The sequence below is a fragment of the Muscardinus avellanarius genome, assembly GCF_963383645.1.
Source record: "Muscardinus avellanarius genome assembly, chromosome: 8".
NCBI classification, from domain to species: domain Eukaryota; kingdom Metazoa; phylum Chordata; class Mammalia; order Rodentia; family Gliridae; genus Muscardinus; species Muscardinus avellanarius.
In genome coordinates this window covers 7,924,704-7,944,332 of record NC_137794.1, presented here as the reverse complement: position 1 = coordinate 7,944,332, position 19,629 = coordinate 7,924,704, and the positions used below count along the sequence as shown (strand labels likewise).

Genomic DNA, 19,629 nt, shown 5'->3' with positions numbered 1-19,629 from the left:
TAGGATCTGAAGTTTCTTTGGAGCATTTGAGTATTCATCTACTCCAGGCAAATATTTAAAATATTTTCTTGATTAATACTAATTATATAGTAAAACAGTCTCCTTCAAGCATCTTTTAATTCTTATAAGCAAAACATAGATCTTTTTGGTATAATATGCCCTTTAAAATACAATGGTGGACATTTTTTAACAAAAAAATTTTCTTTCTTAAGCCGCTGCAATCAAGTGTTACTAGTTATTTTCCATGTTATGGAGTTTTTGCTTAGAGAAATTACTCTGTTTTTCTAGTTGTACCAATATTGCAAGCAGAATTTTATAATTGGTACTACTGCTTATTTTCCTCGTATTTAGAATTTTAAGAAGGGAACTACAGTTACAAAACAAAAATATATTCTTTCTATTTAAGGTGAATTCCATCTCTATACCACTCTTTCCTGCAATAATAAACTAATAATTCAGAATTTATTTTAACGAAGAAACGACTTACCTGTTGTTGAAAGTTCAGCATGAACAAGATCTCCTAGGTCTGTCTGTATTCCTGGAGTAGCTCCTTCTGTGAAAATGGTAAATTTATATTTGAAGGCTACTTCCCTAATTAGAGCTTAGTGGAAGGAGGGAGGGGAAACTGCTCACACCTGTAGAGAGGAGGAGCTTATGATGAAAAGTATCTCAGTAAGCACAGGTATTTTCATTCTACGTCTTTTTTTCCACCCCAGTTAACTGTATGGCTTAAAAGCCAATGACTTAATATTTTTTAATTGTACATGAACATTTTAAATACATAAATCCTATATATTCATCAGGATCATAAGGAAGAGAATAAAAAATGAGGTCCAGGCAAATAGAATACAATAAACAATGATATAAAGGTACTAAATCTCTTAGGGTTTTTTTTTTCTTTATTTTTGGTACTCGTAATTGAACCCAGAAGCATTCATTCTACCTATAAACTTACACCCTCAGCTGATTTTTATTATTTATTAGGAAACAAGGTCTCTCTGGGTTGCTGGGGGGGGGGTCCTTGCTAAGCTGTGCCTGGCTTTGAACCCGTGGCCCTCCCAAGTACTGGGGATCACGTGCATGGGCCACCATGGCTGGATCCCCATGGATATTTTTACCTATTCTGATTAAAATAATTGTGCTGTCCTAAATTTCTCAGCTTTGAAAGAAGATAATCTCTAGAAATGATACTTATAGAACTGAAGATTTTAATTCCTTTACCCTGTTCTCTTGAACGAAAAGCAATTCAATTTGTTTCCTCAAATGGCTGCAAATCCAATCACCCTGTAAGTATTAACTTGAACATCTCAGGACTCAACTTCAAATCTTGAGTCCTGGACTAGTAAACGGTAATAACGATTCTATGGCATACAGAGAGGGCTTCAGTTTGAATGTGGGCACACGGGAGATGGCTGTTACCACCTTTATGTTTCATATAACTGGTAAGGCTTTCTTTACTAGAAGACATTGGATGATAATACAATGGGCGGTTAGTAGTTAAAAGGGACTAGAGAAATTGTTTTGGGTATCAAGTACTGTGTGTCAAAATAAGAGTATTTTTGGTTCTGGTGTGTTGATAAAATATTTTTAAAGATGTAATCGAGGGCAAATGTATTCCTGCTTGTGACATTACTAATCCTAATGACTATAGTCTTTGCTAAGTATCAAATGACTAAAATAGACTTAGAAATGAACATAAACTTTTTTTTTTTTTTTGCAGAACAGAAACTCGTTTAGCTATTAGGTAAAATATCGTAGGAAAAACTAAAAACTTAGGAGACAGGTTACTTATGGACTCTGAGAAACATATAAAGGTCTCCTCAAATTTAGATTACATTCTATTTTCAAGTGCACATAAAACAAACTTCTACCCTTCTTCCAAAGGTTTCTGCTCTCTGTAAAACATAACTAAATAGAACAGTTGATTTTGCTTAAAGGAAAAAATAAGCACAGTGGAGAATCATACTTTCCCATGATAACTGCACTGGTTGAAGGTAAAGTTTAAATATAATGATCAAGCTAATATAACCTTTCAACTCTGAGATTAAAAGAAAAATGAAAAAGGTGGTGGTGGGGGGAGGAGGTTGCCAATGGAAAATAAGTTTGAAGGGATTCTCTTCTGTAAACCCAAGAGAACAAATCCGTAATACATATTATCATAATATCCAGAAATATACATGGATATGTACTTTGTTGAAAGAAGATTTACTCAAGAGATTCAACAGATTCTTCTATTTGCAGCTAAGGAAATAACTGCTAAAGAGTTAGTGTCAATTATTTTATTTCACTTCCTAGTTCTATTACTAACTCTTCACCTGCTGGAGATGGCAGCGGTTAGTACGAGGTTACTCATACTCGGCTCTGGGAATTAAGAACTGTTATTAATATTAAAACATTGATGAAAACATGAATACATGTAATGGATTCAGACTAAAGCAGGCACTCAATAAACATACCGTTTTTTATCATTGCTATTGTTGACATATAGCTTTCTTGTCTTATTTGAAAACTTGTGTCAATTTTGAGAACCTCCTTGGAAGTAGAAACATGGGAAATCAGCTAAGGCACATTTGCTTTTCTATTAGTTTTAAAAATGAACAATTTCATTTTTACAGGTACTCTATAGTGGTGTTATTGAGTGTAGAAAACACCCTTCCTTCAACTTCCTCATCCAGTTTTCACAACGATAACCAATCAAATCTTCAAATTCAAATCTTCATTTTGAATGCTATGGGGAAATCACAGTGGTCACAGCAGAGGCCACTTCAGTGGGGAAAGGAGATACCCTAGCCAGGAGAAAATGGTTCTATAGTATTTTGGTAGCAAAGAAATCCATCCACTAACATAACTCTTAATATGAAAAGCTGTTTAGAACACAAAAATGGCTCATTTTAGACATGCCAAAACCCAACCGAGAAATGCGGATTTCTGCTTTTGTTTTCTTTTTTTCTCTATCTCAAAGCTGAATTATTTCCTGACAATGAATCTAATACACGAGGACTTAGGCTTATGTTTAGAAACTGAGCCAATGTGAACAAATACTAATTTTGACAGGTGCAACTGCATATTTTTGGTAAACAGCGCACCAAGAAATTCTATCCAACCAAAGAAAGTAAATCCTTTAATTTTAGGTTCTGGCACAGATGTCTCCTATTAAACAAAGCCTATTTGTTAAAGACACGCCCAGCTGAGAGATGGGGAAATGGACAGGCTCATATAATGGATTTTAAATGACTGACATCACACAGAGGTCAGTGACATTTCTGTACTGTCTGTTCTCAAAGAAGTTAAATCAAGTTACCTTCCTTACCAGACCTACTGGGGGCTTCCTTTCTATTGTTTACTAATGTTCTTTTTGAGCTTTTTCAATCTTCGTCGATGTAACAGATAAAAACATTTTACTTTTTAAAAATTCATGGTTAAGTGATTATAAAGGTTGAAATATCTTTCTAATATTTATTGACCATTCACATATCTTTCTTTGAAAATTATTTTCCTATTGGTGTTTATGTTACTGTTATTTTATTTATTTATTTTTTGTGGTACTGGGGGTTAAACCCAGAGGCTTTCTACCTCCGGGCTATACTCCCAGACCCATTTTATATTTTATTTGGAAACAGGGTCTCACTAAGTTGCTGAGAGCCTCACTAAGTAGCTGAGGCTGGCTTCGAACCTGCGCGATCCTCCTGTCTCAGCCTCCAAAGCCCAAAGATTACAAGCGTGCGCCATCACGCCCAGCTATGTTACTGTTATTTTAGAGCACTTTATTAATATTTTATGTATGTTGTAGATATTTTCAGGTCCGAGTTCTGTATTTAACTTATTTATTTTGGGGTGCTGGAATTAAGTCCGGGGATATTCTACCTTCAAGATATGTCCCCAGTCCCCCTCTTTTGTTTTAAAACAGGGTCTTGCTAGGTTGCTGAAGAGTCTTATATCTTAAGGTTTTCCTCTAATCTGCAACCCTCCTGCCTCAGCCTCCCAAGTACTGTAATTACAGGTATATTCTACTTCACCTGCCTTGTGATTTTGTTTTTGCTTATATGGATATTTATGCTTCTATGGCTTTTGCTATACTGACATCTCCAATTTATATATTTTTTTCTTTGTTACTGAGGATTAAATCCAGGTATATTCTACCTCCAAGATACACCCCCAGCCCTATTTTATTTTTATTTTTGAAACAGGTTCTTGTTAAGTTGATGAGAATCTCATTAATTTCTAAGGCTGTGCTCGAACTTGTGATCCTCCTGTATCAGTCTCCCAAGTAGTTGTATTACAAACCTGTGCCACCACACCGGGCTTATCTGGATCTTTAACTCTTAAATTCTTCACAAAAAAGTACAAATGACTCCTTTAAGGAATGTATTGTGTATGTTTTAAATTGTCTACCTATTGGAAAATATTATAGGACATTTTCTTCTTTTTCTTTTCATGGAACTAGAGATAAAACCCAGGGGTATCCTACCCCTGAGTTCATCCCCATACCTATGTTTTAAACAGGGTCTAAGTTGCTGAGGCTGGCCTTGAACCCTTGATCCTCATGTCTCAGCCTCCCAAGAACTAAGATTACAGATATGTGCCGCCGTGCTTTCCTGAGCAGATACTTCTCAAAAGTACAAGAGGGCACCATGGCGATTTCATGCATGGTGGACTACTTTTAGTCAGCAACCATAAATTAGAATTACAATTGATTTTCAATAATCCACTAGTACTTTTCATTTAACTCCTCCCTCCCCAGCAAAAGCTAGTATAAATGTCATGAATACTGTCAAAAGTCAGTGACTGAGGGCTCTTAGTCACTCTACAAGCATGAAGAGTTTTTAAGTAATCTTACAGCATCATACTTTGAATGGCTTTGCCGGGCTTTCTTTCCTAAAGACTTTTCTCTTTAAAATCCACCAGATGGTTCTTACCATTATTTCCCAGGAGGGTATTATTTCTGATCTTTTTACTGAGTGGATTCAGGATCCCCAAGATGTGTGGTCCCCCTCACTGCAATAAGCACTGCCCTCAACTTTTTTTTTTTTTGGTGGTACTGGGGTTCCTGGAAGCCCTTCTACCTCTGGGCTACACTCCCAGACCTACTTTTTATTTTTATTTTTGGAGACAGGGTGTCTTAAGCCAGCGTGGCTGGCTTTGAACCTGCACGATCCTCCTGTCTCCGCCTCTCAAGCGTGGGGATTACAAGTGTGCGCCACCACACCTGGCCTGCCCTCAACTTTTATAACTACGGGTGTGCTCCTGTGGTCTTTGCCTGGAAGATACTAACAACTATGGCTTCTTCTAAATTCACAGAGAAAAGTATTCTACGTTAGACAGAAAAATAAACTGTGGCCATTTTATTTTACAATAGATCTAAGAAAACAAGACAATATTCTTTAGTTGCTTTGAAATGATTTGATATTTTAATAATTTATTTACATATATAAGCTTATTATTTCAATGAGGAAAAGATGAGAAAAAATAGATTTGTAGCAATCCAGCTTTATTTGACAACATCCATTTTGGGTAATATATATATATATATATATATATATATATATTTTTTTTTTTTTTTTTTTTTTTTTTTTTTTTTTTTTTTCCCCTAGTACTGGGATTGAACCCAGGGGCATTCTACCCTTTGAGCTACCCCCACAGCCCTGTTTTATTTTTTAATTTTTGAAAGTGTCTCACTAGGTTGCTGAGGAACTTGCTAAGTAGCTGAGGCTGGCTTTGAAACTGTAATCCTCCTGTTTCAGGCTACTAAGTATGAGGATAACAGGCATGTGCTACCACACCATCTTGTTGTCAGCTGATCCTGGCCCGCATTCCAAACCCCGCAGGATAAACGAAGCCATTAAGATAGTTAGCTGAGCACTGAGATCTCAACTGTCTCTTTTTAAAAAAAAATTTTTTTTGTTGGTGTCTTATATTCATACATCATATTGGGGTAAAAAAACCTTGCGTGTACATACATGTACACATCACCCATTTAGCCCCTACCCAATTCCCACCCCATTCCCTCCCCATCCCTCCTTCCCTTGCTTGGCTTAGTGGCTGACTTCGATATGTTTAAGTACATTGTGTATTGACACTTGACAGGGTAACAGTTTTTGAGAAAGTCCAGCTGCACCCTGGTTGGGTGTGAGCTACCTTTGCCAGCTTAGCAAACAGACCCCTTCCTCCCTGTCCAGAGTGCGGTGATCTCCCTGCCCCATTGCCATCCAAGACACACTTCTGCCCACGGGTCTCTAAAAAGCTGCATTGCACCTAATCCTGCGCTTGTCGACCACCTTTGGAATCGGTACCCTTTGCCTTTGGTGGCTGCTTTACATAATTCTGAATTTTCTCAAAACATTTTTTGGTTAGTTTTTGTTTTAAAAAATAAATGTGCTTAAGTTCTTCTTTTTTAGGTGGTGGTACTGGGGACTGAACTCTACCTCTGGCCTACAGCCCCATCCCTATTTTATTTTTGAAAGAAGGTCTCACTAAGTTGCTGAGGTTGGCTTCAAACCTGTGCTCCTCCTATCTCAGCCTCCTAAGGACGAGGATTACAGGCATATGCCACCATGTATGGCTCTTAAACTTCTTTTTGAAAATTGCATAAAAGTATGTTTTTATGATGTGAAAAATATTCAACACTAATCACAAACCAAAGAAATAAAACGTTGATGCCACTTTCAAAGTTAAAGATACTTTGCAAATCTTAATTACTCTATGAAAGACTAGGGAGTTAGGTAAAAATGAAGGCATTTGGAGGTTTCTCAAGTTCCACATGGCTAGACAGAAAATGCAATCTATCAGCTAAAGAATGAGTTAAAACATTTATGTTTTTATTCATTAGACACTGTGCAAAAACATGTTACAGACAAAAAGTTTCTACATCACAATTTTTCTCTAACCAATAAATGACCTTTGTTCATCCATTATAAACTATTAGATCATGGCTATTCTTATTTTACAGTTTTAGGCAAATAACTTCAAGACACAGCAATATAAGTACTGATTTTCTAGATTTCTCAACTGCTATAACCAGTTTCAAAACTGCATTAGATGCTAACTTTAAAGTGCATATAAAGCTTCAGCCTCTTTAATAACATGGGCTAACGGTTTTATAAATTCATTAACACTAAATTAATATGAGACAATCTAAAAGAAACTGCTTAAGAGGTATCTAGTTTCTTATAAGCTTCTTCAATGAACATAGACAAGTTCTGCATATGGGGTGAATTATGAAGAATATTCAAGTCCTTTAGAAGAGCGCTCTGGTTTGGAATCAGTGTCAAAATTTCTTCCTGTGGGAAAGAGAATAAAAATTTTTTTAAACATTTTGTTATGATAAACATCAAATGTTGATTATTTAGAGAACCAGAAAATAATGTCAAGTCCCCAACTTCACTTGCTGTCCACTCATGGCTATTTCTTCAAGTCTATCTTTCCCCAGTCCTGGTTCTCTCCCTGTTTGTGGACTATAGACAAAATATTTTCACCTTCTGAGAAAACATGAAGATTTCCCACTGCTAAAAACATCTGTACCATATCTATTGAGCTTCTCTGAAAATAAATTACAAGTGTGCAGTTTACTATGAATGTAATAATGCTATTTTATCAAAAAGTATATGCTATAGTTGGAAGCACAAACAAAAACCCAAACTTTACTTCCAGAAATGTATCCTACAGTTATGGCTCTATAAGTATATAAAGATATATGTATGAAGATATATCAAGCCGGGCGTGGTGGCGCACGCTTGTAATCCCCACGCTTGGGAGGCGGAGACACGAGGATTGCGCAGGTTTGAATTCAGGCTTGCTGGCTTAAGAGACCCTGTTTCCAAATAAAAATATAAAAAATAGGTCAGGGAGTATAGCCCAGAGGTAGAAGGGTTTCCAGGAACCCCAGTACTGCCAAAACAAAAGATATATCAAGGATTATCTGTAATACAAAAATTGTTTCCATGAGTAATTTGCAAGTTATACCATGCAAATTACATCCATGCAATGGGATGTTATAACAACTACTGTCAAAAATGAGAGATCAAGATGAACTGACAAGAAAATTCATTCACACTTTCCAGTCAAATGAGAAAAGCAATTTGGTAGCTTATGTAGGAACTAGATTTATTCAAAGAAACAAATAGGATCTGATTTTCTACCTGTGTAATATATACCTGGTGGTATAGTCACTATGGAAATGGGTACTTACCTGAAGTACGGGTGCTCTGAGACTGTCCTGAGAAAGTTCTGGAAGAGATAGTATGCTGTTGCTGTCCACTTGAGCTATCTAAAGGAGAAACAGAAGCTAGAGATTATTTCAAAAGGCTGATTTTGTTCATGTGATTATCCTCAAAAGTTGTTGTGGTCATTTTTTTTTTTTTTATTTTGGCGGTACAGGGTATTGGACCCACAGGCATTCTACCTCTGAGACACCCCCAACCCTATTTTTTATTCTTTATTTTGAAAAAGGGTCTCATTATGTTGTGGAGGGTCCAAGTAGCTGAGGTTGGCCATGAATCTGTGATTCTCCTGTGTCAGCCTCACAAGTGCTCTGGGATTACGAGCATGCGCTGCCATGCCCAGCTTGTTATGGTCAATTTTAAGCATTTAAAATTATATAAACTTAAGCAATACGTTTTAAACAATTACCTGTTTTAATTTCTCTTCCTCTTCTTCCACTTCATTTGCCAGAATCTGAATACTCTTCTCTAGTGTCTGAATCTTTGTAGTCATTGATTCTGTGGTCTCTACCATCTTATCTATTTCTTCCTGAGCCAGAAGAAAAAATTTAGTATTTTAAATTAAACCCTAACACTTGTGGATGAAAATACTGAATTTTTGTTTTTCTTCCCGAAAAAGAGTTCCTAGAAACTTGCTTTGTTACTGTAATAATGAGCTGGAAACTTAATTTACTGGAATAGAGAGATACACTTTATCCATAAATGATTCCTCGAAGTCTTACTGAGGCTGCTAGAATCAGAGATCCTACAAGACCCAAGTCGTCCAGGATCTCTACAAGAGCCCCAATGATTGATGACAGCATACAGAGCTCTCCTAAAGTAGCCTTCTTAACGTAGCAGTGAAATTCTAATTCGAAAGAAGTTTCATTTGGTTAGTAACATTTGCGTGTTTATTATTTCAATCTGCCAAAGAAGGCGATCCTGGACACCGGGGGTTGGGATAGTAAAAACAATGAGTGAGTTTCCCACATTGAAGGAATATATAATTTATAGTGGAAGACCAAAAAAGAAAATAAGGTGTGAATGAAATGAGCACGAAAACATCAGTAATGTGCTGGCTACGGGCCAAGCGTAGACCCAGACGGCTTCCAGGATGCTCCAGGGCTTCAAGTACAGCTCTGCCCTCAAATCTAGTCCTAGCAAGAGTTAATGGCAGCAGGGCCTCTGCGAATTAGACAATACTCTGTCCTAGAGAAAACATATAGATGTATTAACCCATAACCCTGCTCGGCAACATGGCCAGTGCTACAAATATGTCATTTTCTAGATACTGGAAGCAAAACTGTTCTAATTCTAGTAGTATTCCTTAAGAAATACAGTATGGCTTCTAAATGACCATTCTAAATAAAGGGGTACCTGCCACTGGGATGCTTTTTAATGGCTTTTACATTTTGAAATGATGGGTAAGATCCAAACCAAAAGCGTGTATGCAAACCCTTTTTCCACGTTAAGGTCACATTCATAGGTTCCCAAGTTTAGACCAATGTCTGTATGCCTTCTTAAGGGTCATGATTCAGCTGCTACAAAAGGCATGATCATCAGCAGCAAATGAACAAGGGTTATATATAACAAGGATTAAAAGCTTTCATTAAGATTTTTAAAATATTCTTTGTGCCAGTGCATTGGTTATTTTTGGGGGGGGTATTACTTTCATATCCATTCTGTATCTTCTTTGCCAAAATATGTCACTATTTCACAGTTTCTTTAAAAAAATCTCTCAATGATTCTAAAATTTTTCTCCTTATTTTATCTTTTTAAAATCACATACATTGCCGAGCGTGGTGGCGCACGCTTGTAATCCCCGGGCTTTGGAGGCTGAGACAGGAGGATCGCACAGGTTCGAAGCCAGCCTGAGCTACTTAGTGAGGCTCTCAGCAACTTAGTGAGACCCTGTTTCCAAATAAAATATAAAATGGGTCTGGGAGTATAGTCTGGAGGTAGAAAGCCTCTGGGTTCCACCCCCAGTACCACCAAAAAAAAAAAAAAAAAAAAAAAAATCACATACATTATCTGCTACCTATTGCTTCAGTGTTTCTTCTAATTTAGTCTGCATATCTGAAAGATTTGCATTGATGTCTAATTCTTTCCTGCATTCGGGAGTGTCATTTACTAATATCTCTAACACAGATTTATAATTTTTTCCCATACTTTCTTGTCACGTTTTGAAATTTCTTTGATCAGTGCTCATCTGTTTTGCACTCCTGTCTTTTTGACATGCCTCTGCTGTACAGAGATGTGAGTTTTGGTCCTCATTCTCTTGGTCTTAGGGTAACATCCAGAGATATTAAGAAACGTCTCGGCCGGTTCTAATGCCATCTACCCAGAATCTCTCAGAGACCGTCCACCATTCCTTTTCCCTGGCACCTTAGTCGTCATTGCCATCCAGAGGTGTGGTTGCAGGAGTAAAAGTTCTGTTTCTGTTACAGGTTTTGGAAAATCAGTATCAATAGTAACTATAGGTTACAGTAAGAAGAAGCAATGTTGCTATGTAAGGCATTTAAGGGAAAACTAGTGGATAAAGACAACTATAAACTACTAGTTCAAAGATCATCTAATGGTCATGAAGAGCTCTTTGGTCCCAAATCCAACGGTGCCTCCACTGACTACTAAGCAAACCACAGACTATACTTATGTTTCTGCCCCGTGGAAATCTTATTTTACCTGAAAACCTGAAATGTTTCTTAGTATCACAAAAGTTACACTTTTGTTTACTACTTCTGAACAATATTGATTTGTAGAAATATTAAATGCTAAAATAACACTCACCATCATTATACCTAAAATCTTTTAGGATAACCTATATCAATATCAACTAATTATCTATTTAGTGGTGGATCTAGTGCCAATACTGACAAGGCACCCTGAAAAAGAGTAACACTGGAATGAACATTAAATGCAGTATTACACTATGAGAAAACAGGGGCACTTACCAAGAATGAAAAGCCTATTTATTTACAATGTGTGCAGATTTGTTGCTCCTATCTTTTTAGCTATTTCTTAATAATATAAAAAACTGTATAAATTATTTGTGAAATGTGAATTAGTAGAGATTCTTGGGGATATATTCCTTGCATAAACGACTAATACCTTGCACTTACTGAGTTGCTAGGAAGACCTAAGCATCTTATCTACAACTACTTTAAAATGTTTAAAGCAACCAGTGGCACTTGTCTAGAATCCTACTCTCTGGGAGGCTGAGATAGGAGGATTAAAAGTTCAGGGCCAGCCTGGTAAATTAGGAAGACCTTGTTTCAAAATAAAAAAGGACTAGGAATGTAGTTCAGAGGTAGAATGCCCATGGGTTCAATCCTCAGCACCACATGCGTGCATACGCACGTCTAAGAGAAATATGGTTCAATTTATTGTAGTTTTTATAATTAATTTATAAGATCCCTAAGGTTGTTGGGCTAAGTTGTTCAGATATATACTAATTAAAAACTTATAGTTAATCATGACAGCTAATGTTATATCTTATTAAGATACAATACAGCATAATGGTTAAGAATCGTGCTCTGGAGTCAGATGAATGAGTTCAGAAGCTCAACTCTAAGCAGTGGGTCTAAGGCTTGTTTAGAAATAGCAACATGCATCTCTTTCACACTTGTAAAATGAGGATAATGACGGCTAGACGTGTGTGTGTGTGTGTGTGTGTGTGTGTGTGTGTGTGTGGTGACTGAACCCAGGGTTATTCTACTTCTGAGCTATACCCCGAGTCTTTTTGATTTGAATTAGGGTCTTACTAAGTTGTTGAGGCTGGCTGCAAACCTGTGGTCCTTCTCTCTCAGCCTTCCAGGTCGATTCCTTAACTCACCGTGAGGATTAAGGGATATAACAAAAGTGCTTAGATAGAAAGCTCTCAATACATATTAGCTATAACGATAACAAAAATGACAATGATTATATATTCTTGTCATATACAGGATGCAACTAGTAGGTTTTGAAATCCTATAGAATTTAGTGATAAGTTCCTATAACATGATAATCACAAATATTAAGACACTATAACATGATAATCACAAATATTAAGACAGTCTGATAAAATATGACTGCTAATTCACCATATATATTAGAAACACTTAAACTTTAGAGACTTAAAGTTCAGGCAAAGTTTTTGTTTTGTAACAAAATAACAATTTAATGAAAAACCTGGCCCAATATCAAGTATTTATTACTGGAAGAATACCAGAATCAAAACACTAGTTTTGTCTCTTCCTCTCTCCCCTACCTCCCTAACTGCGATTCCCCGTTTGTTTCTTACCTGCAGTAGCGCCAGGCTTTCCTCATTAGCTCTGTCCTGTCCCCTCTCCATTTTCAGCAGCTCTGACACATTAGTCAAAGACTTCAGCTTTTTGGGAGGGACTTTCAGAGTTTCACACAGTTGTAGCAATCTTAAAAATAAAATAAAAACATGGTTGTTTACTTTTGTTTTGAAACAGTCCTCATTTTTCCCCTGTCCCCATATTTTAAGGGCTGAATATTTTTTTTTAAACAAACAGTGGCTACCTATGGCAATTGTCCCCCACTCCCCCCAAAAAGCGCTGGAAAAATCATCATTTAACTATTCAATTTATTATAATTTATCTCATCCTCTGGGCCTTGAAGCTGTTAACTAAGGAACATTTTCTGTCTTACACATGTAATGCTTTATTTATATGTATTTATTTAAAATTTTTCTTTCTACCACCTAAATGTTTCCTACCCTATTATAGCACATAAGTCTATTATTACTTATTGTGGATTTTGTTAAGAGATAGACCACTACTTAGTTCATATTAATCATGGCATGGGGGCTGTTGCCAGTTAGTCCAAAGATCTCCATATACCTAAGCTGGGCCAATCAGAGCCCATCTCTCCCAGAATTTTTTCTTTCTTTCTTTTTTTTTTTTGTGGGTCTGGGATGGAACCCAGGGGCATTCAACATCCAAGCTACACCCCCTACCCTATTTTTTAATTCTTTATTTTGAAACCGGGTCTCACTGAGTTGCAGAGCGCCTCACTAAGTAGCTGAGGCTGTCCGCGAACCATGATCCTCCGGTCTCAACCTCCCGAATGCTGGGATTACAAGCATGCGCCCCCACGCCCGGCTTCTCCCAGAATTTTCTAACTGAAGCTAAGGAATGGTTTCTTTTCCTTTTTCTTTACAAGGCTGGAAAGATAGGTATTTACAGGGAGCTGATGATGCCTATGATTCTTACCTAATGAGAACAACCAAAAACTAAAAAAAAAAAAAAAAAAAAAACCTAAAAAAAAATGGAGCCAACTTGCAGAGAAAAGCAGTCAAAACTAATACATGAGAATGTGTTCCCATGGCAAATACCCATTTGAGAGAAGCTGGGTTAAACAAAATGAAATAGACTGATCTACTAAGGGTTTATGAGATGCTAACGTCCAGAAACATAATTTATCTTTTTTATGAATATCTTAAAGAAATAAGTGTTTCAGATAAACAAGCAGGCTTGAAATATATCTACCTCTGTAGCTGTTTAGGATGAAGAGACTACTGGTTGAAAATCAGTTAATCTGACAGTGACTATTATATGCTATAACACTCTAATTCACATTTGTCCTATATTAAAAGGAGTCTATATTGCGACAGTTTTATTGTATTTGTGTTGGTTTATTTTTTATTCTTTGGCACCCCTCTATCCTTTAATAGTAGGCTACCATCCCATTAAGCTGTTTGCGAGCCCTCTTCTAGCCGTCCTTCTTCAGTCGTGACCCACCTCTTTCCATAGACTCCCACCTTGCCGAGTCTGTACCACTCCATCCCATCCCACTTCACTGCACCACCCAATCCCGCCCCATCACACCCCACTCTATTTTACTACTATGGGTTGAGAATTATACTTAAAAGTAAATAGAACTCGTAGTCAAAGGAATCCTCAGAGATAGAGTATTAGATCACACACATTTCTACGTAAATCTGAAACTGAGATGTAAAACCTTCTTTTATGAAAAGAATCAGTTGTGTAAATACTAGAGAAAAGTAATCGCTGAAAATCATGAACAGTGGCGTGGCCCTAGCAACACTGCAGAAGAAGTCTTCATCAGTAACTTGTCACAAGATGAAGAGTGTGAGCACTGAGATGCAGGCCCCTGCTTGAAGGGTTGACGAGGCAACTCTGGCTCCTGGGAAGCGGCTTGGAATGCCAGGCTGGGAGGCGAGCACGCTTCCTCTAATCAGTGAGCACCGAGTTTTGCCAAGTTCCCTTGAAGTTCAGGAAGCGGCTCCAGGCCTCTTTGCATGCCCTTCCCAATCTAGACATCTCAGAAAACTTACTGGTATGATATACTGCTTGAGATGTTACAAGCGATCACAGGTGTTCCTTGCTTCTATTTGTAAAACAAAGAGGTGCTTTAAGTTTGAGATTAGTCCTTTGGCTTTACTTACACACATCCATTGTTGCTTTAAGATAACCCTGTAATGTCTGAAATAGCTAATTTGTCTATGAAACTCATAGAAGCCTTTTCTATAAAAGTCTGACTGCTCTCTCAATAAAACATGCAGTTGTACATGAAACCTGCATCCCCTGTGGCCTGATGAAGCGGCTTTACCCTCAGGTCTCCAGTGCACTAGACACTGACAGGAGAGCAATAACATCATGGGAAAGTATAACTGCTGCTTATGCCAATAATATAGTACAACACAACATGAAGGAAAAACAGAAATATATACTAGATAAAAGTAGAGAACTTCAAATAATGAAAAATGAAGTTGAAGGGAGTTAAAGTTGAAAAAGTATTTTTCAAATACTGACACAAGGCAGTGAAATATGACAATAAGAGATTTGTGATATTCAGTTTCTTTTGTATAAATTCTCTGAAACTTATTTCAACAATTTATATACCAACTGTTTAGGAAAGAATACGTATTTCCAACTTAAGTTTAAAAAAAAAATCCCAGCATAGTCTACAAATGTTAATTTGGCAACATAGGATCAAATTAAATTTTTCTTTAAAAATTAGGTTTTAGCTGGGCTGGTGCACATCTTTATCCCAAGTCCTTGGGAGGCTGAGCCAGGAGGATCGCAGGGTCGAGGGAAGCCTTAACAATTTAGTGAGAATCTCAGCAACCTAGTGAGACCCTGTTTCAAAACTAAATATAAACAGGCCTAGGGGGGTAGCTCAGGGGCAGAATGACTCTGAGTTCAATCCCCAGTACCACACACATAGCAAAAAAGTGAGGTTTTAGGCACTTTCAGTTTTATAACCAAATTACCTTTTCTTCAGATAGTTGAGATGATACTGAATTTTTTCTTTTTCTTTGCTATTACTCAAGATTGCTCTAGGAAAAAAAGAGATTGAATAAGTGTTAGTTTGAAATATATATACATAATATAATCTGTGTACTTTTCTCTCTGAATTCTCTTAAGTGTTCCTCTTCCCGAGCCAGGCAAAATCAATCACTGTGTGTGTGTGTGACTGGGGACTGAATTCAGGGGCATTCTATTTCTGAGCTACACCACCAGCCCTATTTTATTTTTACTTTGAAACAGGGTCTCTCTAGGTTGAGGAGAGTCTCACTACTCGCTGAGGTTGTTTTCAAACCTATGATCCTTTTGTCTCAGCCTCCCAAGTACTGGGATTACAGGCAGGCTCCACCACATCCGACTTGCTTTTCCTTTTATATTAAGTACATTTTAAAGAGAAGTATAATGCAATTTTTAAACAAGATTGTATTGTACTATTTATATGCCTCATTCTTTTGAAGAAGTTCAGCACGAAGACAGCGGAATCGTGTGTTATTTTCTTTATATCCCCTGTGGCATAGTAGCTTTCATAGACAATGTTACACTGAATTCATCTTCTTCATAAACAATCCTTACTGACAGAATAAGTTAAAATTGTTATAGACAGCAGATCAGGCCACAAAGACTTGATTTTTATTCTGATGGAGAATCCTAAGTTTCTAAAATTGATGAAAACTTTCTTTTCCTGAAGGCTAGTCATCGTAAGACAGTAAATATACACTGATCTGGAACAAAAACATACCTATCATCTTAAAAAATACAGTAATACTTAGAAAAGTTTATAGGGAACTCATAAATAGGAACCAAAAGAGTGAAAAGAAAAAATCTCCTACTCACATTATTATTGACTCAATCATAGATTGCAAAAGTTCTTTTGTACTTTCTGAAAGAGGCTGCCAGGTGCTTCTCTTGTTGGATGCAATCTTCATCTGCTTCAGATTAATATGTTTTGTTTGTTCTGTGAATGATGACAGAAGAGATTTTGATCAAGTCCTAAATTTACATATGTTTACATAAAAAGTAACTTTTAGAAAAAGTACAAGTTAACAAAAATTATAAAAAAATCCATTTCATTACATAGCTATAATATGCTAAATTTTGAACATGAATTTGCTGCCTATTATTATGTTAAATGAAATAATACAAATTGCTATTATAATATAAACCCTAAGTAAATAACTTTAAATGAACCAAGCTATAATTATTAAAAATTTAGTATTCAGAAATGGCTTGAATTCCTTAAGAATTTCACTGATAAAAGGAAGAAACTATTAGCTGGGCATGGTGGGGCACACTTGTAATCCCAGTATTTGGAAGACTAAGGTAGGATGATGGTCAGTTGGAGGCCAGCCTCAGCAACTTAGTGAGACTCTGTTTCAAAATTTAAAAAATAAGGACAAGAGCCGGACATGGTGTAATCCCAGCATTTGGGAGGCAAAGACTGGAAAAATCACAGTTCGCTGACAGTCTCAGCTACTTAGCGAGGTCCTTTGCAACTCAGTGAGACCATTTCATAAATAAAAAGACTAAAAGATAGAGCTGGGGTGTAGCTCAGAGGTAGAATGCCCCTGGGTTCCATCCCCAGTACCACCAAAAAAAAAAAAAAAAAAAAAAATAGGGCTGGGGGTATGTACAACAGCTCTATTTCTAACAAATACTGGATGGCTACTTGAACCAAAGTAGCTGAGACTGGCCGCAAACTGCAATCCTTCTGTCAGCCTTCAGGATACTGGGATTACAAGCACGCACCACCATGCCCAGCTCCCCAGCCTTTTAAAATTTATTTTGAAAAAGGTCTCCCTAAGTTGTAAAGAGTCTTGTTAAGTTGTTGGAGCTGGCCTCAAATCTGTGCTCCTCCTGTCTCAGCCTCCCAAGTACTGGGATTACAGGTGTGTGCTGCTGTGCCTGGCTACCATGGGATACTTTGATTTTCTCTGGTTCCTATCAACCTTGTAATAGAGAAGCCTGGACAGTATTTTGATACAAGGTTAAGTAAACTTTCAGTTGATGGAAATAATAATTTCTTACAAACACGTGCATGCGGCTGTTTCTTACTCTCTCTTGCTTTTGCAGAGGTCACGAAGGAGGTGCTGAAAATGTGATCCTGAATACAGCTCGAGAAATATACTAAGTAAGATATAGAAAAGAAATACCTTCAACAGACAAAGCGTTTGGATGATTTTTCTTTCTTTTTGCTCTGTCTCTGACCTAAAGGGAAATATACACAAAGAATGAACATCAGAGAAGAGATAGCACTTTTGCAATAGGATTGTTATAGATATTAAGAGTATTCATATACCTTCCAGAAGATAGAAGAAAAAAAAAAACACAATCACAGTGGAAAGAAGTTACTTTCCTCCTGAACTAATTTTTTCCCCATCATAATAAAAATCCACCATTGGTAGATTCTCATCTTTTAACATATGAATTGATAAGAATTTGTAACTTTATTCCTATTCTTTGAACTTAAACACCTTAGCAATGCTCCATTACCCTTTCCTCCTCAAATAATTCTATAGTCAATGCTTATTCATGAGAATTGAGGTAAGTAACAATTTTTATCTGAGAATCTTAGAAATATTACAAAAGCTCCTGGACTATACTGTGAATTACAGTATTTTGTCCTCAGACTGGCCTTAGTCTTCACATACTTGTCTGTAATAAAATGAATGATGTTTCTAATTAAAGAGCTTTAAGTGACTTGATATTTTCATTACCTCTTTCTCTGACAACTCCAGATTCTCATCACCAGCTCTTCTTTTTGAATTGCTTTTTAACTGTTGAGACGACTTCTTGGAAGCAGTTGCTTTACGGGGCATCTTGATCTAAATGTATAATTAGAATGATGACTACAGAAACCTGTAGAGATGGTAACCCAAAAATATAACGACTTGCACAGTGTTTTGTTAAAAATATTACCTAAATTACTTAATATTTTCTTTTTAAAACAAAGCATAATAGCCAGGCATGGTGGCGCATGCTTGTCATCCCAGAATTCGGGAGGCTGAGACCAGAGGATCGTGGTTCGCAGGCAGCCTGAGCCACTTAGTGAAGCCCTTTGCAACTCAGTGAGAACTTGTTTCAAAATAAAGAATAAAAAATAAGGCTGGGGTGTAGCTCAGAGGTAGAATGCCCCTTGTTTCCATCCCCAGTAAAACACACACACACACACACACGCACACACACTAAAATTTGGGGGATAGTATAATGCTTTTTAAAACAGACCAATTTTAAAATAAATAACTGTGGCTCTCATCACCATACATTCATATATAAGCAGGGCATTCTCTGGTCTGTTCCCTTCCTCATGTCTCCTTTTTCTCCTTCCCCCTCCCTCCCCCAACTCCCTCCCTTATCTGAATGGCCTCTCTCTCCTTGTTTGCATGGAGTTCTGTCTCTTTCTTATTTTCCCTGCAGCTTCCACACATGAGCTTCCACACACGGCCCTTCATCTCCTGAGGCGGGCTGATCTCCCTGACCATGATGTTGTCTCGTTCCATCTGTTTTCCTGAAGACGATAAAATTTTGTTTCTCTTTATAGTTGAGTGGGTACCTAGGCTGGTTTCATAACTTGGCTATTGTGAATTGTGCTGCTATGATCATATGCATTTGTTTCTATAATATTATAACTTTAAGTTTTTTGGAAGAACCAACAATCAAAAAAAGTGATGCTATCAAATGAAAAAGATTCTGCACAGCAAAAGAAATAGTCAGGAGTGTGACCAGAACCTACAGAATTGTCAGCTACTCCTGATCAAGGAGTACTATCTAGAATACATAAAGAACTCAAAAAACACCAAAAACCAGAAGATCCAATTTAAAAAATGGGCAACTAAACTCAATACACATTCCTCAAGAGAACAAAGAGAATGGCCAACAAATACATAAAAAAAGTTCAACAACATTAGCAATTAGATAAATACGGGTCAAAACCACCATGAAATTTCAACTAACTCCAATTAGAATGGCAGTTATCAAGAATACAAAAAAGCCAAGCATGGTGGCTCATGTCTGTAATTCTAGGACTTGGGGGCCTGAGACAGGAGGATGACAGGTTGCTGGCCAGCCTCAGCAACTTGGTGGGATCGTGTTTCCAAATTAAAAAAAAAAAAATAGGGATGAGGGTACAACGTGGAGGTAGAATGTCCCTGGATTCAATCCCC

At 37.1% G+C, this 19,629-nt stretch overlaps 1 protein-coding gene across 1 annotated transcript; it reads right to left on the bottom strand.

Annotated features, from left to right (window-relative positions):
- Positions 1-7,145: 7,145 nt before the first annotated feature.
- CENPQ (centromere protein Q) lies at positions 7,146-18,285 on the bottom strand (the record flags this gene model as incomplete). Its single annotated transcript, XM_080700056.1, has 8 exons — positions 7,146-7,277; positions 8,186-8,263; positions 8,626-8,745; positions 12,475-12,604; positions 15,436-15,501; positions 16,304-16,424; positions 17,620-17,674; positions 18,184-18,285. The coding sequence occupies 8 exons, from the start codon at positions 18,283-18,285 to the stop codon at positions 7,146-7,148; spliced, it is 804 nt and encodes a 267-aa protein (XP_080556182.1).
- Between the last annotated feature and the right edge of the window lie 1,344 nt (positions 18,286-19,629).